Source organism: Rhinolophus sinicus, chromosome 17 (assembly GCF_057876585.1).
Source record: "Rhinolophus sinicus isolate RSI-liver-muscle chromosome 17, RSI-T2T, whole genome shotgun sequence".
NCBI lineage: Eukaryota > Metazoa > Chordata > Mammalia > Chiroptera > Rhinolophidae > Rhinolophus > Rhinolophus sinicus.
In genome coordinates, this window is record NC_142517.1 from 122417225 (window position 1) to 122440710 (window position 23486).

Below are 23486 nucleotides of genomic sequence, written 5' to 3' on the forward strand. Positions count from 1 at the left end.
ACAAAAAAGTATCCTAGATAATCATGTGCAAATCAATTAATTGAGACATGAAGGCATAGTACTGGGCCTGCACCTTTATTCACTGATATATAGGCAGCATTTTTCAAATGTCTTTGTACATCCTCCAATTAACTGTTACTCACCTGTTAAGAACACTGAATTTTAATGTCAAAATAAATTTGATTTGTCAACTTCATTGTCAACTATATATTTAAACACAGGAATCTAATCTGAACCACTTCTTGCATCAAATTTATTTACCTGAGGCTTCTCGTTCTTTGCTAATCTTTTACATCTCATTATATTCTATTTATACATTATATTACTTACATTAATGTACATTGTATTATAATGTATATTATACATATTATATATTATAATGTATAATATACATTATATTAAGTACAGGGTGTGTGTGTGTGTGTGTGTGAGAGAGAGAGAGAGAGAAAGAGAAATAGAGAGAGACACAGACACCTAAAGTGCCCTAATCCTGTTTACTCATGTAAGCATCAACAGCTTCTCATGGCAAGATACAGTACTAGATGCTTGAGATATAAATATGTTTACATCTAGATCTCTGCCCTCAAGGAGCTCAGAGTCTTGTTGTGAAAAGAGACTAAGTAGTTCAGTGAAATAATATACTCAAAAGATATAAACTGTTTTAGTGAGTCAAGAAACTATCGGCTCTCCTGTCTGTAGCTCATCACTAAACACAGAAAACAACGTCAGCTGCCACTAGCGCTTTCCCTCTGTCCCTCCCCACTTTCTAACTTTCTGTTCTTTGTCTTCCTCCTTAGGAGATTCCAACAACAAAGTCGATCTTTCACATGTGCCACCAGCCAATGAAAATATTCTTTTCTTTCCTTGTCTAAAGAGGGCCATCCGTGTAGTAAACAGTCTGCGTGGCATCACCTGTCAGGCTTTGGTGCTCCTTACTTCTTCAGCAAAAATCATTTTATTAGTTAGGGAATTCGTGTAGAGCGTTCTTTACATTAAAAAAAAAAAAAAAAAAAAAGACTGCTGGTCTCTAGAGTTTTTGTTCCTTTAGAAAGCAAGTCTCATACGCGGTCTCACAATGAAGTGCGCGAACTTGCCACGGTGAGCTTCCCTGGGCAGCTCTGTACACACAGCTGGGTGAGGTTCCTACCTGTGGTCTATCAGTGTCTCACAGCTGTGTTCACGGTGACGTGTGGCGGTGTCTTGCTAAGTGGCGTTCATTATTGTTGTGTTTTTTGTGCTGTCGCGAGAATATCTGAGCTTAAATTAGAGCAACGAACAAACAATAAATTTCTTGTTAAACTTGGCAAGAGTGGAAGTGAAATCAGGGACATGTTAGTCCCAGTTTATGGGGCAAATGCCATGAAGAAAACAGCAGTGTACAAAGGGATTAAACGTTTTTCTGGGGGGAGAGAACGCATCACTGATGAAGAGAGGTCAGGGCTCCCAGTAACGAGGACTGATGAAATCATTCCAAAAATTAGTCGAACTGTGCGCAGTATCTTCGGCTGACTGTGAGAAGCACAGCAGACCAAATAAACATCAATAGAGAAACAGAAAAATCTTAACTGAAAATCTTGGCATGAGAAAGGTGTGTGCAAAACTGGTCCCGAAGGAGCTCACCAATGAACAAAAGCAAAGGAGAGTCGAAGTTTGCCCGGACCTTTTAGAGAGGCAAGACAGTGTTTTAGGCTGTGTTATCACTGGTGATGAAACTTGGGTGTACTGATATGACCCTGAAACAAAGCATCAAAGTACACAGTGGAAATCAGCCAATTCTCCACGACCAAAAACGTTCCGTCAGTCCAAATCAAGAGTCAAAACGATGATGCTAACCTTTTTTGATATCAGAGGGATTATTCATTATGAATTTGTACCAACTGGACAGTTAACCAAGTTTACTATTTGAAAGTGTTAAAAAGGCTGCGTGAAAAAGTTAGACAAAAATGACCTGAACTTTTCACCAACAATTTATGGCTCTTGCATCACGACAATGCACCAGCTCACACAGCACTGTCTATGAAGGAGTTTTTAGCCAGTAAACAAACAACTGTATTGGAACACCCTCCCTACTCACCTGATCTGGCCCCCAGTGACTTCTTAACCCGAAGATAAAGGAAATACTGAAAGGAAGACATATTGATGACATTCAGGACTTCAAGGGTAATATGACGACAGCTCTGATGGCCATTCCAGAAAAAGTTTCAAAATTGCTTTGAAGGGTGGACTAAGCGCTGGCATCAGTGCATAGCTTCCCAAGGGAAGCACTGCGAAAGTAACTGTAGTGATATTCAGCAATGAGGTATGTAGCACTTTTTCCAGGATGAGTTCGCAAACTTAACTGGCAGACCTCGTATAAGCAGTTTTCTTTGTAATTGAACACAAACAACAGATTTTATAGTACCTAAATGTTTAATGAAATGCCTCAATCTGCAGGCTGAGACTCGCTATGAAATCAATTTAGTGGGTCAAAAGCAACATTTTTTAAACAAAATAGAATAAAGTAAAAACTATCAAGAGCATGATGTAAAAAGTACCTTTTAATGTAGGGTAAAATCTACACAGGGGAAAGCCACTGATTTTATATCTGCTCATACGTAATACCATCCAATCCTATCATCTCATATATGTTTTCATGAGGCCTTACGTCTGTTGAAAAGAACTAAGTATGAATCTTTCACAATAAAGTTAGATTAAAAGAAGAGCAGGGGCTCTGCAAAGGGGCCAAAAGTGTAATACAAATTATTAGTACACATGGGAGGTAATGCCACTTAATAGTTAAGACTATCAGCTCAGGAACCAGACTGTTTCAAGGGTCAGTCCTGACTACCTTTATGACTTGGATCGTTACTAAACCACTCTGTGCCTCAGTTTCCTCATCTATAAAATGAATTGCTATGAGGATTAAATGAGATAATACATAAGAATCCTTAGCACAGTGTCTGACACTCAAAAGTAACTAATAAGTGTTAGCCGCCATCATCATCATCATCATTGAGCACCAGCTCTCTAAATATTCAAAACTGACTTTAGGAAAAATTTGGAACTACATATTATGTTTTTATTAAAATATTCTAGGTACAACAGAATTAGAACAAAGTATTGATTGTTAAAAGCCTCAGAAATCTGAGAATGTCCGAGAAATACCATCAAATCCAGTTGGGTGGAAAAAAAATTCATCAGGGGAACAGCAACAAATAAAGTTGGAAAGGTATCTGGGACTGTACTGTGGAGGAGTTTGCACTAATTTGCGCACAGACCCGGGGGAGCAGCCATGGCCCACAGGCCGCATCTGCTCACTGTCGTTTTGGGCTACGAGTTAGGGATGGTTTTTACAGATGAACATTCACAGCTGACCTGATGAGAGCAAACACTTAAATGCTACTTAAAAACAAACAAAAAAATTCCATTCATCCTATTAGTATTTCAATTCAACAAATTATATTCAATTATTATTACTGTATTTTTAGTTCATCAATAAAATTTGTAAAAACAATTAAGCCTCAAATCAAGGGTCTGTGTTAGACAATGAGATAAACGTTCCTCTTTACTTCTCCCTACCCCTTCCCTTGTTCAGCGTGTGTGCTGAATGTCTCATAATGTGCCAGACAGAGAGAAGCAACATGAATATATCCACAAACCAAACAAGATAAAACCCCCTGCCCTTACAGATCTTCCAGTCTAATCCAGAAAGAAAAAATATATATACAGTACGTTACAAGGTGGTAAGCAGGGAATATGGGAACAAGAATGCAATTTTAAATAAGAGTATTCAGGAAAGCCATGACTGAGAAATTCGTTTTTGAGATGTGAAAGGAGGTGAGAAAGTGAGCCATGCAGGCGCTCTGCCTGGAACACTTGGAAGAAAGGTGCACGGGGGAGAGAAGAACAAGCACAAAGACCTGAGGTGGGCGCGTACCTGGACTGTTCCAAGAACAGCAAGGAGGCCAGTGCGCCTTGAGGAAAGTGAACAAGGAGAGTGGTCAGAGGCGAGTTCAGACAGAGAGCAGGAGCCACAAATCACGCAGGGCCTTGTTGGCCACGGTAGAAACTGCAGCCTTTACTCTAAGTGAGACAGGAAGCCAGGCAGGGGCTTGGCGCAGAGGGGCACGTTCATTTCCCTTACACTAGAAGTCTTCAACTTGCAGCATTTCCTACTGATATGCTGAATACAAAAAGCTCAGACTATGTCACAAGGATGCCAATGTGCTAGCAGAAAACCAGTTAATATCTACAATATTATAAATGGCTTAAAACAAATTAAGACCCTAGCAGATAAATAAACAAAAAATTTGAAATATGTATGCAGCAAGAAATGAAATTAGTTAAATAAACATGAAAACATTTCAACTACGTTATCACTAAAAAGAAATTCAAAATAAAACAAAGTACCATTTATCACCCATCGCTAGGGAAACTTGTGGTAGGGAAAATTGGTTCAGGTCAACAATCCTGTATCTGAAACCTTTGGTTTCAAAACACTTTCCGAAGTGTTATGAATGTCAGAATATTTGGATTGTGGGGAGGTGATATGGCACAAATACCTTACATTAACTTACATTCTTGGTTGGGTCTAGGGTAACACCCTGTGTAAACCATACTGCTAATTTAAAATTTCTTTACAGAGCTTTAAGAATATGCACTATAAGTGGAATAAATAAAAGATTAAACAACCGCCCATAGGTTTAAGTCAAGTTTTTCAGTTACAGAAACTTTTGTTTTTCAGGGCCTTGGGGATCTCAGAATTGCATATAAGGAATTACTGACTTGCACAATTCTTCTGTAAACAATTAAGCTAACAGATCTGAAACCATAAAACAGCCAGATGCAAAATGCATCGCAGTAGCAGGATCACCTAGGCGAACTTTCCCAAATCACAAAACCCTTCCCAATGAAGAGTCCCCCTTTCCCCAGTAGATTCTGCATTAAGCCACTGCAAATGATCCCAGTACATCCTAGGCTGGAAAAGGTACAATAAGTTTGAAATGAAAATACACCAAGTATAGAGATTTTTTAAAATTCCAATGTAAATAAAACGATTTGCAGATTCTTGGAGTTTGTAAAAATATTTTACTTCCATGAGATAAAAACTATCTAAAAAAGAAATGAGCAAAACGAACATCAACATTATTTTAAAAACAGGTATTTCCCAAATCATTTTAATCTTCGTGGAAAATTCATTTTATTCACTCAAAGTAGAGTCAATATTAACCAGCACATATTATGTGCAAGGCACCGTGTATACCAGGAAATACCAGGAGTGAGGCTTGGAGAGAGGTAGACAGTGGCTGACCATGAGTTTGGATTTTTATCTTACACATAGATGGAGAGGCAATAAATTCTGAGCAGGGGTGTAATGTGATCAGATGTGCAAGTCAGATCACTCTAGCTATAATGTAGAAGAAGATTTAAAAGTGTAAGACCAACGGCAGAATGTACTTTAGGAGACAATGGTAAAAGTCCAGACGTGATGAGCTTTGTTTAAAATCATCCCCCCAAATTTCAGAAGTTTTGCCTAAGCTTCTTATTACCAAACTGAAGCTCAAGTGGTGATAGAGGAGAAGGGAGACCTCAATAGCAATGATGAGAGGGACTCTCTCTCAGTAGCAATGCTGAGGGGGAATCTCAGCCGGCAGGTAGAAAATGGTTGCACTGCTGACAGTAGCAGGCGATAGGCAGTGATCCAGGCAAGCGGGGCCTTATTGTAGCGGCCAGATAAGCAGGTGGCATCCCAGCAATCAGGAAAAACACAATAGGGAAACACATCTAATTTTATGGTTCCTGATAAAAGGCGTATAGCAGACAGCAGAAAGCTCCAGCTATAAGACTGGAGTTCAGGAATTCAAAAATAGGAGACAGAAAATAGGACAGCAGCAGAAAAGACACAGATTATGGGCTCCAATTAACCTACTTTCAAAAACGAAATCTGCCATTTCCCAACTGAAAGTTGGGACAACTCAGCTTTTTAAGCCCCAACTTCTTCATCTATAAAAAGGGAGCAAAGAGTTGCTGGGAGAATTAAATGAGATATCACACTTTAAAACATCCAGTACAGTTCAACAAATATTAGTTTCATCCCTTTCTCTTCTTCCATTTTCCATCTAAGCTACTGAAATAAGGAAGTATTCTGGTTGGCCACAAAGTCTGAAAGGCTTATCCCAATAGGCATTAGAGGACTTTAGGTGAAGAAGGTAAGGCAGGTCATTAATGCAAAAGGCCTCACGAGAGCGCTAATTCATACAGAAGTGGAAGTAAATGAGTCAGGCAACTAAAAGAGCCTAAAAAAGTGGAGTAAAAGTTTAAATAATTAGAATTAGTTAGGCTAATAGTATATCCACACAATAGAACATGTCACTATATTTAAAAAAGAAAGAAAAAAGGGGAGAGCTTTCTGTACACTGAAATCAAAGATCTCCAAGGAATAGTCTAAATGATTATACTCACATACCTTATACATAAATGGTAGAGGGGGAAACAGTAATCTAGATTTGTATTTTGTTTCTATTTGCATAAGTACTGGCAAAATATACAAAGAAATAGAAGTGGTTACCTATAGAGAGAATGGAAGGGAGGTATAGATAAAGTAGTATTGAAATTTCTCAATATATACCTTTGTATGGTATTTTGAAACTTGAACGAAGTAGCCATATTACCAATTAAAAAAGGAAATAAAATTTAAATAAATTTTTAAAATACGTAAGAAGCCTGAGTGTTCTGATAATATATTGCACTACACTTACTGTGTATGCCTCACCTATATACTAACACATAGTTAACTATGACTTATCTGTAAACATTTCTATCTGCATAAGAGATTGTAAGTTCCTCCAAAGAAAGAACTATAATCTCCTTGAGGATAAAGATCACGTCTTATTCATTCTGTAACCTCACTGCAAATCACAGTGCCTGGCGCCTACCTGGTGCTCAAAGAATACACTGAATTGTCTCTGTATTGTCCAAATGCTTTCCATCTGAAGTCACCTCCAATTCTGGATATATTTTTTCATTGTATTGCTGAGGACTTGTCTATATATAAATATACACTTAAAATTCAAGTTTTTATAAAAATGAGAAAACCTCTTAATTAACAATTGTTTAACAAAAAGGCAAGACATAAATTTAACTAATAATAAAACAAGATTAACAACGACCCTTGGATTACTCCAAAGACTCACCATAAGATGGCAAGCATTTGAAACGGGTCGAGGAGCTAGCCCAGATACCTTCCAAAGTTCATTCACAGCATTTCTTTGATAGTAGGTATTGCTATATAGTTTCACTTACCCATCTTTCAAATAACTACTACTATAGTTTCTTTCTCTTAATCCCCCAAAATGCTAAGGTGTATGTAACCTTTAAAAAAAAAAAAAAAAAAAGGATGTTTTTCTTGATTCTGTCCTCCTGCTGCTCTAGGACCCAAGAGATCTTCCTTCTTCCCTTATGACCAAATTTCTTAACAGTTGTCCAGTCTGTATTCCTTGTATGTCTAGTTTCCTCAGGTTAGTTTTTCACATCCCTCTACTGTAACTCTTCTGCTAAGACAATGAACCTCAAACTGTAGTATAACTCAGAATAACCGTAGCAGCATTTAAGCAGATTTCCTATGCAACCTCCCCATTCTTCACCCACCCTTTCGAGAATCTATAAGGTCTGAGATGAAACCTGGGAATTGATTATTTTAATCAATATCTCATTTGATTCTGATACAGGTAGCCTGCCTGAACACACTAGCTGAGGTCATTTATAACTTTCCAATAGCTAAATTCACAGCACTTTTGTTATCTCTCTCGGCAGCATTTGACACCTTCCTGAAACTCCTTCCTCCATCACCTTCTACCACACAACTGGACTCTCCTCTCTCTCACCACCTTTCACTCTTCTTCACTGGCTTCATTTCTGGGAGCCATTAACAATTAAATAATGATTAGGGGCGGTGTCAGTGATCCTCTTCCTAACTTGACACACACTTCATAAGCATTAAGAGTCCCACCCACCGCTTCAACTACTACCTATAACCCTAAATCCTGCCACTTTGAATTCCAAACTATTTTCAGGTAGCCAGAGGCTATGCAGTATAGGAGGGGGGAAAAGATGCTTCACCATCATGCAAATCTGAATTCAAAATATTTGCTCTGCTATTTACATGGTAACATGCCCAAGGTCACACACCTTTCTGAATTTCAGCTTTGGTTTCGTTTAAAACTGGAGATAACATGTTTCTAACAAATTTTGTTTGGATTAAGTGAGGGAAATAAAAAGATTAAGTGAGAAGTTCCATTCCCTTCCAAGCATGGTTTTGACACCCTGTGCCATGGGTCTCAGAGGTGGCACGCAAGAAACAACTAACCTAGGTTAGGAAATTGGCACATACAAGGGGATAGAGCAAATAAGTAAATATAAGGAAATATACTGAGGATAATGGGAGCCAATTTCTCACTGCGGGAGAAGGGATTTATAAACACAGAAAGGGGGAAGACTAAAAAGAACCCTGAGGTGTTGGATTGGAATTGGATATATTAATGTGAACTTTAAAATAAAATTAAAAAAATACACACACAGACACACACACACACAGAGGAAGAGATTCAGATGTGTACATACATTTCCTAGCTCTGTCCACCCTGGAAGTGATGATACACCAGCAGAAATGAGTACACTAAGCATCCAAATCTTTGTTTCTAAATACCATCTCCACTAAAAAAAACAAAAAAGAAAGAAAAAAAATCAGGATTCCTTGGAAAAATGTATGATTCCAGAACTAGGACAGGAAAAGTACAAAATAAGTCTGCAACGTCTTGCTGTGCCAGAAAGTAGGAAACACGCAAGGAAGACAGAAGAGCCATTTTCAAGTGGTTCCCACTAGCCAAACCTAGGAAAATCTGAGCATCAAAATAAAATAAAAAATGCTAATAACTAATAAAATCCTCTGAGTAGGGACAGAAATCCATGAGTATATATTGATATAAATAAATAAAGAAATGACTAAATAAATGCTTGGAAAATCAGCCAATAACTACAGATGGCGACCGTCCTTGTAGTGGTTGACTCAGGCAGGCGTCATCAGTGGATCCAAAGGCTGGTGACAGACATTTGATAAGGAACAGCATAGGGGCACAGTCTTGGAGAGCCTCCCACAAAAGAATTACCAATTACCAAAGGAAAAATGACTGTACAGTAGACATGAACTTAACAAGGAGTTCATGCCTAAATATCACCAGTGGTGAGACTGTGCCTCCCTAGTAAAGCACTAAGAATATCACACCATTTCCGTGACAGTCCTGCCAACAGTGCATTCAGTCTGTACATGAGCAACCACCAGATGAACGGAAGTTAAGGGACATCGTACAGAATAAAAAAAAAGGTCATAAATGACAGAGAAATACTGAAGAACTGTTCCAAACTGTATGATCCTGACCTGGACCAAAAAGGAAAGAGAGACACTGTTGGGACAGCTGGAAAGACCTGAATGGCATCTGGGGACCTGAAGGTAGTGCTGTATCGAGCTGAGTCCTGATTTGGTGGTTATGTAAGAGGCTGTCCATGTTTTGGTAAATACACACTAAATTATTTAGGAGGGCTGGACATCATGTTGGCAACTCGCTCTCAAATGGTTCAGAAAAAGTCTACTGAGATTAGAAAAGAAGGCCTCACAGAGGCTACTACAGTGAGCCAGGCACAAGATGTTGAAGGCTCATCTTGTATATACACAACGTCTACACACACGGTGCCAAAAAAATGGATACACATTTTAAGAAAGGAAAAGATTATATTAAAATTGTAATACTCAGTATATACCGCTAACACAAGAAGAAAACAAGTCACATTTGACTCCTGCAATTACAAGAGGTGCTCAAAGTGGTTACCATCAGTGCCCAGACACTTCTGATGACGGCGAACACTGTTTGGCAGACTCCTGTGGCGAGCGTCTAACCTGTTCCGACACCGCAGCAGAAGCAGCAGGTCGTGTTGCTGTGCGAGGCCTCCTGTTTCTTCCCTTGTGCACGTCACACACAGCACCGTGAGTGTCAAGCTTGTCACGAATGTGTGCAATTGTTAGGCGTGTTGGAGGTTCTGTTGCGTACTCACGCCTCCACTGTCGTTCTACTTCTACAACGTTCTTGAATTTCAAATACACTTCAAAATGGTCTTGCGCTCCTTGAACAACCGTGCTTCTGCCACTTTCTCTGACTGTCCTGCCTGTCGTATGGTGACACTCGCATTCATTTGATTAACGCCATCTTTTGAGCGAACGTCATACTACACGTTGCTACTGTAATTCAATTCAACTTTGAAAAGTAATACGTAAATAACATTTCTTACTCGTAAAATGTGTACCCATATTTTTGGCACCCCCGGTATGTAGTACAATGTTAAAAATTGGTTGAAGTTCATGTGTGGGGACAGGGTTTATGGGAAATCTCTGTGCCTTCTCTTCAACTTTGCTGTGAACCAAACAGTGCTTTAAAAAAGCAGTCTTACTAAAAAAGAATTGATGTTGCAGTAACAGTTCAAGAAAAAAGAAATTGGTAAAGGGGCTTTGGAAGCTCTTTGTGCCGTTCCTGCAACTTTTCTGTAGGTTTGAAATTATTTCAAAATAAACTAATTTTGAAAATTCAATGAGGACTTATGACAAGCTTGATGCCTAACAAAATGCCTGGCTTACTCCAGGTACTTGATAAAAATTATTCGGCCTTCTCTTCCCAGTTACCTAAAGGAAAAAATCAGCATCGTCGTCAACTCTTCCTCCCCCATATCCAATGGATTCTCAGTCCAGTGAAACTAACTACCTAATCAGTTTGCAGTTCGAGCCCCACATCCTCATCTTTATCTCTCCATTTCCGGCTCTTATCTCTCATCTGGACTGTAAGTCTCTCTGCTCCATTTTTAACCTCATCTTTGTACAATCCTTACATCTTTGCATCATGATCTAAAAAGGAGTTGCCTTTCCAAACTCTTACATCTAATCTTATCATTCCCTTATTTAAATAGTTATAATTGCTCCCCAAAGTAAGTGCTGATTTCCCAAGGGGCAGACTAAACATGCGTGTAGGGCACTAGCAATGCAAGAACACCAAAAAGATATTTCTCTCTCTCTCTCTCTCTCTCTCTCTCTCTCTCGCTCTCTCTCTCTCTCTCTCTCTCTCTAAAGTAGTAATTACAGTGGGGGAAGAGGGAAGAGAGGGGCTTTGACTTGACCTCTTTTATGCTTATTTTAGGATTGGGTATTGGTTTTATTTTTGATTACATAGTGGGAATGCCAGGGATGAGTAGGTACCATAAACTTGCCAATACTTAGAGCCTCTAAAACAGTGCTTTTTCCAACTTGGCACCAAAGAAAATAATACATTTTTAGATTTTTAGCACACTGGGAGAAGCCAAGGACTATTCAACGTCAAAAGCAACCACCCTAGGGACTCCGATACGCCCAGTCCCATAGGCTGAGGGACATCTTGCTCTCCAGCACACTGGTAAAGCCTTCATGGCACACCAGTTGGGAAGCTCTACTCTAAAGGTCTTAATATGATCCCGCTCAGAGCCCAAACAAGGACCCTCACAACGTTTCATCTCCTACCATTGTCGACACACACGCACAGGCACACAGATTCACGCACAAATCAGACACCAACACCCAACCCATAGACAGAGACAGACCTAGACAACCTGCATTTCTCCAAACACACTTTGCACCCTTTCATACTTCTGACTTTTTATACATGCTGTTCTTTCTACCCAGATCAATTCCAACTCATGCTCCAAGACACTGCTCAAATTCCACCTCTCATTTCCCCCAGATCTTATTACACTTGTCACTCTGAATTGTAATTGTTTGTTGACATGTGTTACCACCCTAGAGTTTGAGCTCAACGGCAAGAATCATATCTTATTTACCTGTACCACCGATCCCTATAATAAATATTCAAATCTTTGTTTAATTAACATATACGTTTATGTATGTTCACTATATAATTCCACAACAAATCTTTTTTTCCCCCAAAATACATTAATTAAAACAATGAGGTCTAATTTTACAACCAAATTAGCATTTTTCCAAAACAAGAACACCCATTGTTTTTTAAGAGAGAGATTTGGTGTTGAAATAGTCATACCACTGGACCATTCATTATCCCAGTCCTGGGGTTTTAGACTGAGGAAACAGACAAACAAACAAACAAGCTATAAGCACAAACATGTTCACTACAGATTATAATGTGCACTGGAAACTTTAGAAACAACCAAAATGTTTAACAATAGGTAAATGACTAAATCAATCACCTGAATATCTAAACAATTATTTAAATTATACTCATGACTATGGGAATGGAAAAATGGGGTAAAGGTATCAGCTACCATTTATTGATCATCTCTTCTTCTTAAAGAATAGTGTTAGGGCGGCCGGATGGCTCAGTTGGTTAGAGTGCGAGCTCTGAACAGCAGGGTTGCCGGTTCGATTCCCACATGGATCAGTGAGCTGCGCCCTCCACAACTAGATTGAAGACAATGAGCTGCCCCTGAGCTTCCGGAGGGGCGGACGGATGGCTCAGTGGGTTAGAGCTCGAGCTCTCAACAACAAGGTTGCCGGTTCAATTCCCACGTGGGATGGTGGGCTGAGCCCCCTGCACCTAAAGATTGAAAACGGGCAACTGGACTTGGAGCTGAGCTGCGCCCTCCACAACTAGATTGAAGGACAATGACTTGGAGCTGATGGGCCCTGGAGAGACACACTGTCTCCCAATATTCCCCAATAACATTTACTTAAAAAAAAAAAAGTTCTAGATGCTATATATATATATATATATATATATATATATATATATATATATATATATATATATATTACCCTAATGCTCCAGGCCAAGTATTATCCTAATTTCACAAACAGGGAAGAAAGCTCAGAGGTTATATAATTTGCCCAAAGTTTTCAAGACCAGATTCCAACTCAGATCTACCTGATCCCAAAGCGTCAGCTGTTCCCTACGTCACACACTCACACCGCCTCTACTCATACAGTGTTTCCAATGTACTAAACTCAAATTGTATCTCTACCATACAACTTTATTTAAAAAAATGTGGACAATTGCCTGGAAGGAAACAAAAATATCTACTAGAGTGGTGATTAAGGGTGAATATTGTTACAGTATTTATCTTTTTTTTAAAAAAAAATAGCAACTTTTTAAAGATTTACTGAACAATGGACTAAACTCATGATGCAATACAAAAGAAACAATCCATATTTCATTTTTTAAAATATTTTCATTAGAGACACAGAGTAGGTAATATAAGGATGTACTCAACTATATCTAAACAATCACATATGAACCGCAGGGTACCTATTACCAGGATTCAAAACCTGGTCATTATAACTAGATTAAGCAGCATTCTTCCAGAAAAAAGTTAATTTTGACTTAAAAAGGAGGCACATGGATTGGAGACAGTTAGGAATGTTTAAACTGAGGAAACAAGGGCAGAGGAAAGAAGAAGAATGTTTTCTTTTTAAGCAAGAATGAGAAACAAGGTGAGATGAAGTTGGTGGAAAGCCTTCAAGGCCAAGCAGATAAGTTCGGAATTAATTTGACAGCAACAGGGAACTACACTACATTCTTAAATGGGAAGGTGGCAAGCTTGAAACATGGTCTTGAAACATTCAAACTTTGTTCCAAGGTACTGCCTTTGGTTACGTGTTTTGCCAAACAATTGCAGGGAATAATCCATTATCTTTTATGTGTGCTTTATACATACTTTTATCAAAAAGAGAAACTGACTAAACAAACAAAAATTTTTATTTAAGGGGTGAGTATATTGGGAGTGTGGCTTTCAGATATAAATGCTTGTGAATATTAAATGCTACTGTACATTTTAATAAGAATCAGAACTTCACAGCAAGAAGGGATGCTGGAGATAATTGTTTAGTAACAACTTCCTCATTTTCACAATGAATTAAATTGAGTCTCAAGAACTAAATAACTTGCCTACTGTTATATATAAGCTAGTAGGAGAGTCAATATTAAAACTCAGATTTTCTAGGCAGCAAAGCTGTGCTGTCCAGTATTGCAGCTACCAGCAACATCTGGTTATTTAAATTTAAACTGGTTAAAATTAAATACAGTTTTAAATGTCAGTTCCTTGGACACGACAATCACATTTTCTAGCACTCCATGTCACACATGGTTAATGGCTTCCATATCTGACAGTGCAGAAAAAGAGTACAGCAGGTCCTCAAATAATATCGTTTGGTTCAATGTCATTTTGCTGATGAGATGCCGTGGGAACTCAACTCTTTTTAAATTCAAATCACCTATGGTAAAATTGGTTTCCTTGTACGCCATTTTCCTTAAAGCTGCAGAACCTATCAATGACTTTAAGTGAGGACTTACTCTATCTCTTCCTTCATTGCAGAAAGTTTAACTGGACAGCACAATCTAAAGAATAAGCTTCAGAGTCAGACAGACCTAGTTTGAATTCTACTTACTAGCAGTGTGATCCTAGACAAGTTAATTTCTCAATACCCCGATTTGGGGGGGCAGAGGGAAACCAGGGGTTAATAATACTTATCTCACAAAGTGTACTTGATGATTATGTGAAATAACATGAAAAGCCCCTTTACACTGTCTGGCATATGACAGCCAATAAACATTTTCCTTCTGGATCCTTTTTTTCTTTCTATTCTTCTACCTAACATCCTTATTAAGATACACACATAATAACTCACCCAAATTAATATCTTCCCTTCATGATAATCCACAGTACCTAATTTTCATTCTGTTCCTGCCAATTTCTTCAAATACTTGTACCTCTCTTCTAAGGTTTCTACTTAGGAATAATGAAATCAAGAATGAATGTAGGGGAAAGCTGCCGCTAACGAAATGAAAGAGAATGGAATAAATTTCCTCTCTGTTTTCCATCCTATTTTGAATATTACTATCTGACTGATGATGCAAAGGAAAAGAAATATATTACACTGTTCCTATATACTGTACTTCCACAATAATAAAGAAGATTCCACAGTACTTCTACATTATACTACTTCTCATCATCTGTACTACTAATTGAATATTAAATGAAGAAAGAACAACTTCCCCCTATAGTACTTTCCTGGGAAACAATAAAAAGGATTTCAGAATGTTAAACCAATCTTTAAGGCTTCCTGGCTTAACCTAGTGAACTGACAAATTTAACAAATCTATACGACAGCATATAAAAAACTTCATAGCATGCATGTTATAACCCAGAAAAATACCAAAATTCAACTCAGTTTGTAACTAGTGAATTCCTGCCAATGCTAAATTTTATTTAGGAACAATTCATATTGAGCCACATAAAGTCACACAAACTTGCCATTTCTAGTGAGGTTACCAATTTTACATTTCTAATAACTAAGAAAGAACTGAAGCAGAACCTCTAAACATTCATCTGGAAACATCCACCAAACAAGATTTCTATTCTGCAAAGCTTTCTTACTGTTTAAAACTGACCACACTAACTCTCAGAAGGGGAAAACAAAAGTCCTCTCAATAACGGTGTCTCCTTGAAGTTACCTGGTAGTCTCTTACTTTGTTCCTTAAAGATAATTTACTCAAAAACACGACCACTGACCCCCCTTATATAGAGTTTAGAACAAGTCATAAATACTAAATAGGTAACACTGCACACTGTACTGTCCTTTACAACTCAAATTAATTATGTTTAATAAACAAAACTAAAATATTTTAAATACACAAATCACAGAGTTTAATAATAATCTATGGGGGTCACATGTTAAATTTTTTTTTTTTTAGGTTTTTATTACTGTCCCACATAAAGTATTTGATATATTAAAAAGTTAGACTTTTATGCTTGAACTTAGGAAATCTAATTTGTGAGATTCTAGTTTTTTAAAGTCCTTCAATAATAATGAAGTGTACATTGGTCACAGTAGAATAGTTCAAATGAATTTTCCTGAGGCTGCATTCTGAGTACATCTGACCCAGAAAGTATTTTTAGCAAGTGTGTTCAATCAATGCTGGTTTTATGCTTAGCCTAAATTAGAAATTGGGTGTCACAAATTTAAAGTAACAAAGTTACTAGGGACATTTTCAAAGATACTCAATTAGAACATAAGGAAAAAACCACAAGTTTGAAACAATTCAATACACACAACCCAGAAGCTAAGCAGGTTAGAAAGCAGACAATAAAGTCACATCTTCATCCATTACTGCTTTTGAGGAGCCTGTGATTTTCCAACTTAATAAACTTTAACTAACATTAATTAAAAACTACAAAATTGTGATGGCTCCTTGTTAAAACATGTTTTTAAAATCTCTTGACAAATGTTAAAAACAGATGAACTAAATCATTAATATTCCCATGTACAAAAAAGGCCATGTTTCTCTTCTTATAAACCACTCAAGATCATATTATGGGACCATGCATATGTTTCAATGGAAAATGGTAACAAAGACATGTGTGCCATTAAAAAAATAATACACATATAAAAATAGCTTTTGTGTTAACTGGAGCATAAATTTATTCTGACAAAAAATGGTGGGGGTCCACAAAATGATTGCACTTTTATTATGAGTTAGCAAAGTTCTGCACAATACACAAACTTTTGCTTACAAAAAAAAGTCTTTTTGAAAACAAATATGGGGTGGCCGGTTAGCTCAGTTAGAGGATGGTGCTAATAACACCAAGTTTGCCGGTTGGATCCCCACGTGGGCCACTGTGAGCTGCGCCCTCCTTAAAAAAAAAAATTAAAAAAAAATCTATAGGTAGAATTTATATTTATCAAAATGTATCAAGATTTAACTGATATAGCTAGCCCCATTCCATTAAGCACACTTTGGGCTCTGAATAATTATTTAAAGTCACCTCCTCCTCCCCTTAAAAAAATGAAAAACAATTTTTTCTGGCACGTTAATGCTGAAAAATCAGGATAAAAAAATGCCTCGGCTTTTACGGTTCCACAGTCTTTCTTTCTACTCAAATTGTCTTTTACAAGTCGGATACACTGGCTTTCTGGGGTTTTCTCCCCCATAAACATGTTTTCAACTATATTGTTTTAACTGGGCCCAAGATCTAGTCACATAAACCTAGTATTACTCCAATTTCTTGACTCTAAAAGCAGTTGGTATACTGCATATATACAAGTTCTCCTAGAACAAGCGCTTGAAAATCCTACAAAATCGTCCTGGTACATAGTCACTATATAATGCAACCCCAGATAGAAAGTGTTCCACTTTAAGTTTCTCAGAAACATGTAAACATATTATCTGTGCAATTATAAATTGTTCCATTTTAAGGAAACCCTGGGAAGTGCATCGGTACGTCTATTTAGCTACATCTCAACTTTTTTTGGCCCCACTACAGTTTCTTAAATACAAGTAGAATTCTTAAATACCGGTAGAATCGTTAAGAGGCTCCAAACTTCAATGGGAGGAAGAGTCTGTCCATACAGCATGCAGGAAGCGCTCATATAAACCAATACAAAAAAAGAAAGGAAGAAAGAAAAAGGAATCCCACCAGCAATGGAAAACTCCGAAGATTCTAAAACCTCACCTAGAGTTGAGGTACCGTAGAACATTCCATCTCCGCACCTCGTCCATCCCTTCTCCTTTCGCTCACCCACTACAGGAATTCAAACTATAACCCCCAGGAGCTCCGAGAGCAGAGATCCTGGGAAGAAGGGGATCGGCGGAGCGAGCATCATTTTCTGTCCTTCCTTTCAAATCAACCTTGTACCTCCGGCTCCCCTACCTGGCTCGCCTCCCACCACACACGCCCCAGGTAACATGCTCGCGAACACCGTGCAGGGCCAGGAGGCCAGCGGGGACCCGAGAGCCTCTTACCTTCGTATCACAGCCGCGTCCTCTCGGCTGGAGAAGAAAAGCCTCCAGGCCCGGGCGCGCCGGGGAGAAGCGCGGCCGCCGCGCCACTCCCGGGGCTCCCTCAGCGACCCCCCAGCAGCCGCCGCCGCAGCGGCCGCGCCACGGCCGGGAGCCGCCAACACCGCCTCATACTGCGGAGCTGCCGCGGGCCGGTGCCGCGGGGACACGGGAAGGAGGCGGGCGGCTCGGCCGCGCTCCCACCTCCCTGCGGGGATGAGATAATCCACACCCCCAAAAGTGCCGTGGGGGAGGGGAGCCCCGGTACTGGGGGCCTGGCCCCCAAACTCCGACCCTTCGGCCAAAGCCAAGTCTCTCTCCTCCCCGGCTCAGGCCCCGAATTTAGCCCCTGGGGACCCAGGAGTCCTGAGAGAACAATGTGGGGGGGCCGCGAGGAGCGGAAAAGCGCGCAGCGCGGCGTGAGCGGGCGGGCAATCCTGGGCAGCGTTTGTGTGTGAGAGTGCAAGCGGCGCTCAAACCCCCGCCTCCTTCTCCTCCTTCTCTTCCTCCTCCTCCTCCGTCTCCTCCTCCTCCCTCAAGCACACCCCGTCTCCCAGGCCACAGCATAGCAACCGAACATGGCGGCTGCGCAGACGCCGCCAGTCAGCGGCCGGGAGCAGCGGCGGCAGCAACTGGAGGCAATCTCGCGAGAGGTGAGGCCAAACCCCTTCCCCGCGAGTGCGGACTGGAGAGGTTGCACCAGCCGGCGCGCCGGGGGACACGCAGGTGCGAGGGAGGCCGGACCTGGGTAGGTCGGGGTGGGAGCGCCGGGAGGAGGAGGCGGAGCGCTGTGGCTCCGCCCCACGGCCCCGCAGCGATTGGTTACTTGAACATCGACCCCTCCTGGACCTACTGACCTAAGGGACCCGACCGAGGGGCAAGAAACCTAAGTTTTAAAAGGGAAAACCAGACCTATTGGTCCAGGTGGTCTCAACTTCAGTGCTAATATAGCATATGGGTTTTAGTATGCAGTTTTGAATCATTTCCTCTCCTAAATACAGTCTAAAACAAAGAACAAACGTTCATCTATAAAGCAAATATTTGGGTGCCTTCTGTGTGCCAGGAACCGTGCGCTTTTAAAAATTGAATTAATTCATTCTAATAAAGAATATAAATTTGGTGTTATCACGGCAGGGCTTTTGCCCAGGTGCGTTCTAATATATTATTGATGATACAAACTTACCAGTGAGTGATAAGACAGATGCTTACAGGCTGGGTGATGTCAGCTGAAACGATGGGAAGAGGGATTTGGGAACTGTCACACTTCCTTTTGCCGTCATTTTTTGGTGCGTGTCAGTGCACCTTCCTGTCGCCTGGCGCTTTCTTGCTCTTCCTTGCTCTTGGCTTCAGCACCTCACCAGAGCTGGCCTTCATACAAACGTTCTTTCAACAATCACTGTCCCTCTAAGCCGACAAAATGCCTATTTACTAATCAGTGGTCGCACGATGAAATCTTGCAAATTTATACAAATCTGTGAAAGAGCAATTTCTATTGACCCTTCTCCCTCGCACACCCATTCAGTTTTTCCATTTTTAAAAGACAACTTGTCAGTCCATATTTCTTGCTTTGCCTCTTCTGCTTAATGTCCTTTCCAGAGCTTAGTTCCAGCCAGTGCTCATTCATCCTTCCTTAAATATGCTTTCCTGCCTCTCCCTCTCCATTTTCTATGCCTTTGTTCATGCTGGGTCCCTCCACTAAAATGTTCTTCACTTCATCTCCATCTATCAACCACAGATCACATGGAACTTCCACCAGAAGTGAGAAATAATTTCTTCCACCTTTGACTTGATAGTTCTAGGTTTATACCTCCCTTTTTCTTATCGCAATGAACATTTTATTATACGATACTGTGCCTGTGGAGTCTTGTTGCCATTGCTACATGGTGAGGTACTCGAGGGCCAGGATCTTGTCTCAGTCAGTTTGCATCCCCTATAATGCCTGATGACACTGCCCGTTGTCAAAAAGTTTGTTGAAAGAGTGAAATGTTTAAATCTCTATCTAGTTGGTGGGATTTCAGGAAGGTACTTGGGATGGAGCAGGCTCTTCCCAGGCTTCAAATCTGGTAGGTTGCTGTGTCTCTGGGTGATACTGGTCTGGTCTAGATTTGTCTTTGTTGATGCCTTGTAGAGCCTTGTAGCTGGTCCCCCAACTAATCTTCCTATCTCCAGACCTTCCCCCTCCAGCCCATTCCTCCCACCCCCATCGGTAAACCACAGTGACCTTTTATACAAATATAAACCTGAGTTGTAACATAAATATAGCTGGAGTCTCAACATTGTAGGGGCTAGAGCGGGACACCCTTTGTTTTGGGAAACTCCACAGGATGAACCCTTTAGATAAACAAATATAAGCCTCATATCCATCCACTATCCTTTAGGAAAACTGTGAAGTCACTTTTTAAAACTTGAGATAATTCATGTATCATAAAAGTCACCCATTTTAAGTGTACAATTCAATGCTTTTTAGTATATTTGCAAAGTTGTGCAGCCATCACCACTATCTAATTCCAGAACATGTTCAGCCCAAAGAAGAAATCTGTACCCATTAGTGGTCACTCTTCATTCTTTCATCCCCCTAGCATCAGACAACCACTAATTTACTTTCTGTGTCTATGGATTTGCCTACTCTGGATATTTCATATAAATGGAATCATATATATTGCAAATTCTCTACAAAAGTATGTACATTTTGCTCTTATTTAAATTTTAATTTTTAAAAAGTTAATATATGCCTATTCTGGATCATTTTGATAACTACCTTGTAATTAAACACTGCCACTTGATTTTATATTTGGCACCAAAAACTATAACTTTAATTTTCTTGGGCTAATGAGAGAAGAATAGAATATTTTTCATGGAGATGACAGCATTCTGGCTAAGTGAAGGTCAAGTGTCCTCATGCCACACTGTACAAAAGTTTCACAGAAATTCAAACAGAGAAGAATGTTAGGGTAATTAAGTCGCTTATAAGCATGCCTTTAAAAGCCTGTATAATGGCAGTAGTTCCATATTCTCATTGCAAAAGACAATTTAATTTCAGCAAAACAGCATCATCCACCACGTTACATAATAATATTAATTGAATTTTTAATTTTGTTAATTTAATTTGCAAAATTGTTTCAGTTTTAGATGTAGAAGAGCTGTGAGAATAACACTTTATTCCTAATCGTATGTTTACACTTAATTAAGAAACACAATTTAATTTAATTTAACAGTTGAGAGTTAGTGAGATTTTTTTTTTTTCATTGAAAAGTGGCCTCAACCACAACTAGACATTGGTAGACACTGCTATGGACTGATTTTTTCCCCCTTGTCTGCAGCCTGCCTCTGGCTGTGCTTCGAGAGAGCAAACGCAAGGTTGTGTCCACACTTGGAGTGTGTTAGCAGGGAAGGACTTGCCTTTCTGCACTGTGTGGTGGATGTTATGACCTCTCCTAACCCTGGGTAGCTATGGCCAAGAGGGAATAGGCATTTGTTCTAGCCTGGGTAGCCGAGCCAGGCTGCCTGGGGCTTGGCAGTGGCCTCTGGCAGCCACAAGGAGCTTTTACCAGGCACTGTGGATGCCTGACCAGCCACCCCCCCACCCTATCAGCAACTTGGAAGGACCCCATTGAAAGAAATGAGTAACCTTTGGGTTACTGGGGAAAACTAGGGAGGAGAACCCCAAGGGAAGGCTGGACACAGCTTGCTAGGTAGAGCTCAGAAGAATGGCATGAATTTTAACATTGAAAAACACATGACTTAAGGTGACTTGATTTTGTTGCCTAAACAGGTGAGGTAGTACCTACAGGGTACACAGGCTTTCAAACACCTGGTCTCTGACGTGTGACCTTAATTGGATATCTGTCTGCCTTAGCTGTGCAATTAAGGGGAAATCTTATTTTGTTACCTGTGTGGAATCTTCAGGCATAACTTGAAGCAAAGAAAAACAAAACAAATAAATTTAAAGAGTTTATACCTTTAAACAAGTCATATATTTTTCCAAGTGGCAGAATTCTGTGGCTTGGGCTTCCTTTAATCATAGAGATGCTTTAAATATACTTAAAATAATAGTAATTATTATTATTATATTTATTTATTTTTTAAATTAGATATCATATAGCTCTGAGGCAGTTGGCCCAGATTTGATCACTCTGTCAACATGGCCCTCTCCCTCTTTACTGGCGAGCAATTCTGTCCCTCCTTTCCCTTCCTTCCTTCCTTCCTTCCTTCCTTCCTTCCTTCCTTCCTTCCTTCCTTCCTTCTTTCCTTCCTTCTTTCCATAGCAGCATAAGACCCAAGTTAGTAATTTCTGGAATCAAGAACTATACAGAAAAATGTAAAAATTTAAAAATCAAAGACTTCCTCTTACTCCCAGTTTCACTCCTCAAAGGTAAGCACTAGTAAAAACTCCTTGTGTGTATTTCCAGAATTTTCTCTGTATATGTAAGTTAAATGTATATCTTTTTTCCCCTACAAACAAGGGATTATACCACATATACTATGTTTCAATTGGAAATGTCCTTAACAAAACAGATATACATATATATGTATAATACTTTCTAAGGGCTGTGCCACAATGTATTTAATCTTCTCTAATAAATGCACATTTAGGTAGTTTCAAGTTCTTTGCTATTACATACAATGCTGGAAAGAACATTTTCGTCATAAAACTTTGTATACATAACTAAGAATTTCTTTAAGATAAATTCCTGGAAATGCAATTGCTAGATTGAAATGTATGGGCGTGTTTGATTTTGATAAATGTTGCCAAATTGACTACCAACTACGTGTGAGTTACTGTTATCCACCTCTTCCTTATCATTTTTGGGATTTGTATTTTCCTCAATCAAAAAAAAAAGTATTTTCTTGTAGTACTTTTAGGTGTTTGTTTGTTTGTTTTTTAAATGCTTAATCTGGGGCAGCTGGATGGCTCAGTTGGTTAGAGCAGGAGCTCTTAACAGGGTTCCCGGTTCAATTGCCACATGGGCCAGTGAGCTGCGCATCCACAACTGGATTGAAGACAATGACTTGAGTTGAGCTGCTGGTGGGGCTGCCCGGTGGCTCAGTTGGTTAGAGCGGGAGCTCTTAACAACAAGGTTGCTGCGCCCCCTGCAACTAAGATTGAAAATTGCGACTTGACTTGGAGATGAGCGGCGCCCTCCACAACTAGATCGAAGAACAATGACTCGCCTTGGAGCTGATGGGCCCTGGAAAAAACACACTGATCCCCAATATTCCCCCCCAAAATAAAATACTTAATCTCTGACCCATCTGGAAGTAATTCTGGTGTAAGAAGATAGGGATCCAGCTTTATTATTTTTTATTAATGAGTATGCATTTGTCCAATATTGAATAATTTATCACACACACACCCAATTCTTTGCTAAATTGCTTTCATCAGATACTAAATTCTAAATTTTGATTTGGGAATTTTTTAGTTTATTCCATAAAGTTATCTATTTCATTTCTATATTTGTTTTCTATTGCTGCTGTAACAAATCACCACAACTTTAATGACTTAAAACAACACAGATTTATTATATTACAGTTCTGGACATAAGAACTCCAAAGTGGATTGACAGGCTGTTCTGTTCGGAGGTTCTAGGGAGAATCTTTCCTTGTCTTTTCCAGCTTCTACCATGTTTCCCC

The 23486-nt window shown here is 39.5% G+C and overlaps 1 protein-coding gene and 1 long non-coding RNA gene across 6 annotated transcripts in view; one reads left to right on the forward strand and one right to left on the reverse strand.

Annotated features, from left to right (window-relative positions):
* PTPN4 (protein tyrosine phosphatase non-receptor type 4) overlaps nucleotides 1-18439 on the reverse strand; it is a 174235-nt gene extending 155796 nt beyond the window's left edge. For 4 of the 5 annotated variants that reach the window (XM_019715490.3, XM_019715489.3, XM_074335240.2 and 1 more), the window contains exons 1-2: nucleotides 17820-18439; nucleotides 17530-17646 (exon numbers count right to left, since the gene is read on the reverse strand). In XM_019715490.3, coding sequence (XP_019571049.1) covers nucleotides 17530-17554 — 25 coding nt within the window. In that variant the 5' untranslated portion in view covers nucleotides 17555-17646; nucleotides 17820-18439. The remainder of the gene's footprint in view (nucleotides 1-17529; nucleotides 17647-17819) is intronic. The other variant, XM_074335257.2, reaches the window with a different exon arrangement.
* Nucleotides 17585-22613, forward strand: LOC141572153 (uncharacterized). The gene is made up of 2 exons (XR_012497331.2): nucleotides 17585-17757; nucleotides 18396-22613. It is a non-coding gene; the product is annotated as an uncharacterized LOC141572153 (long non-coding RNA).
* Nucleotides 22614-23486: the final 873 nt, after the last annotated feature.